This window comes from Cucurbita moschata, unplaced genomic scaffold, assembly GCF_002738365.1.
Source record: "Cucurbita moschata cultivar Rifu unplaced genomic scaffold, Cmos_1.0 Cmo_Scf00007, whole genome shotgun sequence".
Lineage (NCBI taxonomy): Eukaryota > Viridiplantae > Streptophyta > Magnoliopsida > Cucurbitales > Cucurbitaceae > Cucurbita > Cucurbita moschata.
In genome coordinates, this window is record NW_019268523.1 from 2,840,897 (window position 1) to 2,846,071 (window position 5,175).

The 5,175-nt window shown below is 41.8% G+C and overlaps 2 protein-coding genes across 2 annotated transcripts; one reads left to right on the forward strand and one right to left on the reverse strand.

The window, feature by feature from the left end:
- The first annotated feature begins 75 nt into the window (after positions 1–75).
- LOC111445596 (light-harvesting complex-like protein OHP2, chloroplastic) lies at positions 76–1,687 on the forward strand. The gene is made up of 2 exons (XM_023084081.1): positions 76–714; positions 1,348–1,687. The coding sequence occupies exons 1-2, from the start codon at positions 260–262 to the stop codon at positions 1,460–1,462; spliced, it is 570 nt and encodes a 189-aa protein (XP_022939849.1). The 5' UTR covers positions 76–259; the 3' UTR covers positions 1,463–1,687.
- A 1,734-nt stretch (positions 1,688–3,421) lies between these two features.
- Positions 3,422–5,175, reverse strand: LOC111445593 (phytosulfokine receptor 2-like). Its single transcript, XM_023084067.1, has 2 exons — positions 3,736–5,175; positions 3,422–3,705 (listed from the first exon to the last, which is right to left on the reverse strand). The coding sequence occupies exon 1, from the start codon at positions 4,938–4,940 to the stop codon at positions 3,795–3,797; it is 1,146 nt and encodes a 381-aa protein (XP_022939835.1). The 5' UTR covers positions 4,941–5,175; the 3' UTR covers positions 3,422–3,705; positions 3,736–3,794.

Genomic DNA, 5,175 nt, shown 5'->3' on the forward strand with positions numbered 1-5,175 from the left:
AAAAAAAAAAAAAAAAAAAAAAAGCAATCGCATGGTTGAAAATCGATGGATCAGCCATCATCTTTGTTTCTTCATTCTCTAAGCTCCTCAATGGCTTGTATTTTAGTGAAACTTGGCGACATCTTATCCACACCAGACATATCCCTAATCCACTTCTTCCAAAAACCCACGAGCAATCAATCTTTGGCTTCAATTCCCCATTTCTGATTCCATTTCAGTTCCTCAACAATCTGAAACAGAAATTTCTGAGAGAACAGAAATGTCGGGGGCCTGTTCAATCCCCTTCGCCAAGATCAAAATCCCGGCCACTTCCTCGTCGCCGGCCACCGCTTCTCCGTCGGCGTCAGCCACCTCTTCCGCTTCTTCATCGTCGGCTCACAGTTCCATCAGATTCTCTTCCACCAAGCCTTTCGTCTTCACCATTAGGAGTTCCCAGACTGAAGGCCCTCTTCGGAGACCGGCGGCTCCTTCTCTGAGAGAGCCATCGCCGCCGTCGCCACCTTCGCCGACGCCTCCTCTCAAGCCGACTCCTCCTCCATCGCAAACGCCTCCGTCGCCGGCGTATGCTGCGAAACTGGATAATGTGATCACATTGGAGTTCCAGAGACAGAAGGCTAAGGAGCTTCAGGAGTACTTTAAGCAGAAGAAGCTTGATGAGGCTGATCAGGGACCGTTCTTTGGCTTCATCGGGAAAAATGAAATTTCCAATGGAAGGTCGATTTAGTTTCCACTCTTTCTCCTCCGTTTCTATCGTGATTACTAAATTTTGAACTGATATATTCTCATTTGTTCTTGCTGGCTGTTATGATATTCTTTTGCAATTAAATTAGCAATAGATCCTGCCAACAACTGACTGCGATTTGACTCGTTCTCTTGTTGATATTTGGATTGGCTCTTCTCTTTCAATTTTCTTTGAGGGATACAATCCCTAAGGATCTCTTGGTAACCTTATGATTTGCTGCAAGTTCTGATAATGTTCAAGTGCCTAAACTCCATTTCTTTACTTGATCTTTATGGATAACCAATCCATTTCCAATACAGATTCGTTTGCAACACTTCCTCTGTTTGAGAAACCATATCCACTGTGTTTTGTGCTGATTTTATTCAGATTTCAAGCGTTTTCCAATTCAGTGTATTGATTTTGTTCTTACTTATATGGGAGTGGCGTTTATTTGATTTTGATGTTTCTCCTGAAGATTTGCATCGGATTGAGATAGACTGGTCCTTTTTGGTACCTTCGTTCCATAATTTACTGAAACTCATAGCTTCTAGTAGAAATCAGCTGTTCAATTTACTGGTTATGGGTGGATCATCACTACTCTTACTGGGTTGATTTGCACTAAACAGGTGGGCGATGTTTGGGTTTGCCGTTGGATTGCTGACAGAGTATGCAACTGGTTCAAACTTTGTTGATCAAGTAAAGATCCTTCTCTCAAATTTTGGGATAGTAGACCTCGAATGACACCATATACAAGGTCCATGTTGCTATATTTTTCCAATTGCTATAGTTTATATATCTACTTCTTGTAATTCACCTGATAGTCTTCATGAATTGATACTCTTAATGGCCATATAAGTGTGTGCTCCTTGCCAATACTCACTGTTCTTCTCTGTTATATATGAAGTCTTCCTCTTATGAGTCTGTGCAATTCACTGGGGATCTGTACCTTCATTCATTGAAGGTTACATAATAGAACTCGAAAATATGATAGATTTCTTCTTACTTTTGTTACTTACATTGCTTCCTGTTGCATCATTGTTCAACTAGGGATAGACCTGCCCTCCTCTTCCTGTCTTTCGGTTTTTGTCGATGATTCATATCGATCGATATTATTCTGTAGTCGGAGTTTCCTTTTTTGTTTAGCATTTGACTTACTTTTGTTACTTACATTGCTTCCTGTTGCATCATTGTTCAACTAGGGTTAGACCTGCCCTCCTCTTCCCGTCTTTCGGTTTTTGTCAATGATTGATATCGATCGATATTATTCTATAGTCGGAGTTTCCTTTTTTGTTTAGCATTTGACTTCTTGTCTCTCTCAATTCATTCTTAATCATATGATTGATTTCTTCTTACTTTTGTTACTTACATTGCTTCCTGTTGCATCATTGTTCAACTAGGGATAGACCTGCCCTCCTCTTCCCGTCTTTCGGTTTTTGTCGATGATTGATATCGATCGATATTATTCTATAGTCGGAGTTTCCTTTTTTGTTTAGCATTTGACTTCCTGTCTCTCTCAATTCATTCTTAATCATGGAATGTACCTGCATCTCTAGTAGCCTAGCTTGAAATTTAGATGAATCTTGAGCTTTCCCAAAAGCCAAATGAATCTTGAGGAGCAGAATGGTTCCATTTGAACTTCAGATTTCCACACCTAAATGTAGTCAAACTTGAATCATAAGAGTTGGGTAGAGTTCATTTTGTTAAGAACTAATCAGTTTGGTTCGAATTGGTTTACGAGTTTAGAAAAATGTACGGTTCAACTCAAACTGAACTGTATATATACGTAGTTTTAGGATTTTACTTTTTGCAACGATATTTGTTTGTCCTTCTCCAACTTCTCATCGCGACTCTTGTTTATCGTCGCCCTCCACCATGGTCTCATCGTCGCCTTTAACCGTCTTTCCTCTCTCAACCAACATCCCTCTGTTTCGTTCTATCTCAAGCCTCAGCTGCAATCGTCAATTATCCATCACTCTTTTTTATTCTCTCGTCAGTGTTTCATTTCTAAGCTAAGTGACTTGAGCTCGAAAATTTTGTTGGTTAGGGGAGTACCATCTCTGTTTTATTTTTCTTTATTTTTTGCACCGTCCATAGCTAAATGGATTCAACTTGTCGATATATGAGTTGTATTGAATTGAGTTGCCTGCTCAAATGAACTCATTTGAGTCCTTGCTTCCCCCACCACCCTTTTCTCATGAATAGGCTTGGGATTTTTTGGGGTAAAATTATCGGATTAAACCCATTTTTAAATGATTCTTAGCCATTTTCCTATAACTCAACGGATCACTTCCAACCATAAGAAAATTAACATTCACCTTTTAACTGTAATATTCACCTTTAACGGTAACAAGCCAAGCCCATCGCTACCAGATATTGTCTTCTTTGGATTTTTCCTTTCGGGCTTTCCTTAATGTTTTAAAACCTGTTTGTTAAGGAGAGGTTTCCACACCTTTATAACGAATGTTTTGTTCCCACATCGATTTGAGAGAGAAACGAACGAGTGCCAGCGAGGACACTAGCCCCAAAAGGGAGTGAATTGTGAGATCTTACCTCAGTTGTAGAGGAAAACGAAGCATTTTTTGTAAGAGTGTAAAAACTTCTCCCTAGTTTAGGAGAAGCCCGAAAGAAAAAGTCTAAATAAGAGAATATCTGGTAATGGTGGACTTCAAGTGTTACAGTAACACTTTTTTTTGTCGGAGATTTTATGACAACTTTAATAATGATGCATTATAACAATAAGCTTACAACTTCCATGATAGCAATATACATAACAATATAAACGACTAGTAAAACACATAAACCCCAAGTTTGTGTTAGTTTAAGAATATAATTGAAAGATTCAAATTTCTCTCAGCAATGTCTATAAAAAGAGAACAAAAGAACTAAGAACTCCGCAACCTCACTCTACATTTGGACCCACTTGAAAAAAATTGGCTCAACTCACTATTTACATTCCTTATAATTGAAATGTTGTCCCATCTCATCTCATCTCATCTCATCTCATCTCATCTCATCCCCATGAATGACGATGGTCTCGCGGTTATTGCCAAAAGTACTCGTCGACCTTAGTTTGCTACTCGTCGTTATCGTCGTCACACAACTTCACGTCGCAAATTCGATCCAAAAACTCGACAACAGTAGACATAGGAGGCCTCTCCTTGGACCTCTCACTCGTGCACAAACAAGCAATCCTAAAATACTCCTTCACATTGGCCTCCATAAGCTCCTCCCTCGAAATGCTAGCATCGACCATTTCCATGTGTCTGTTTTGGGCCACTAAAATCCGAGCCCATTCTATTAAGCCCACTTCTTTGTCGTCCAATACCATAGGTAAATTGGGCCTCCGGCCCATAGCAACCTCGAACATTAAAATCCCAAAACTGTACACGTCAGCCTTCAACGTGGCCCCCGTCAATCCGTTCCTGTACTCCGGCGGCATGTAGCCCATGGTTCCGGCGAACTGAGTGGACACGTGGGAATTAGAACTCTCAATCATACGGGCCAGCCCAAAATCCGCGATATGGGCCTCGAATTCGGAGTCCAATAAGACATTGCCGGCCTTTATGTCTCTATGGATAATGGGCTGAGAAAGCCCATGTAAGTACGAAAGCCCATTAGCAACGCCCCTCATGATCTTCAGCCTTGTCTCCCATGGCAATGGTAGCCGCGAGGGCAAATATCCATCGGACTCCTCATCGGCCTCCGCCGAAGTCGACGTCTCGTACAAGCAATTATCCAGGCTTCCTCTCTCAATGAATTCGTAGATCAAAAGCCTATCGGAGCCGGAAATACAGTATCCTAACATTTTGACGATGTTCCGATGGCGGAGTTTTCCGAGAGTCTCCATCTCGGCTCGGAATTCTCGGAATCCTTGGAAGGCGTCGGGATTGAGCTTCTTGATGGCAACAGTAGCGCCGGAGGAGAGGCGAGCCTTGTAGACGAGGCCGAAAGAGCCATCGCCGACGATTAAATCGTTGCTGAAATTCTTGGTAGCGGCTCGAAGTTCGGCCATGGAGATTCGAAGTGAAGGATCGAAGGAGGCGCTCTCATCGACGGAGATGGAAGAGAGATCCAAATTGCGGTTGCGATTGTGCTGTTGGCGGGGAGTTCGATGCTTCGATTTGAGCTTTCGGAAGAGTAAGAAGACGCAGAAGAGGAATAGGGTTGCGACGGAGAAACTGGCGATGGATGCGAAAATCAGGATTGGGGTGGGTTGCATGGCCTGCTCTGATCTGCTCCGATCTGAGAGAGAAAGTTGAAGGAATTTCAATGGCGGAATCAGAGATTGCGAGGAGAAGAAAAGGAAAAGGGAAGGCGGCCTGTGAAGATCAAGGAGGTTTCGAGGAATCTGCCATTGCCGTCTGGGGTCGCTACTCAATACTATGTGTTTCGAACAGTCAAAACTTGTTAATTATCTGACTTTCAAAACTTTACAAATAAATATTATATAAATT

Coding starts and splice junctions, on each gene's coding strand:
- LOC111445593 (XM_023084067.1), bottom strand. CDS start 4,940: ATGCAACCCACCCCAATCCTGATTTTCGCATCCATCGCCAGTTTCTCC.
- LOC111445596 (XM_023084081.1), top strand. CDS start 260: ATGTCGGGGGCCTGTTCAATCCCCTTCGCCAAGATCAAAATCCCGGCC. Junction 715..1,347: donor AATGAAATTTCCAATGGAAG/GTCGATTTAGTT, acceptor TGCACTAAACAG/GTGGGCGATGTTTGGGTTTG.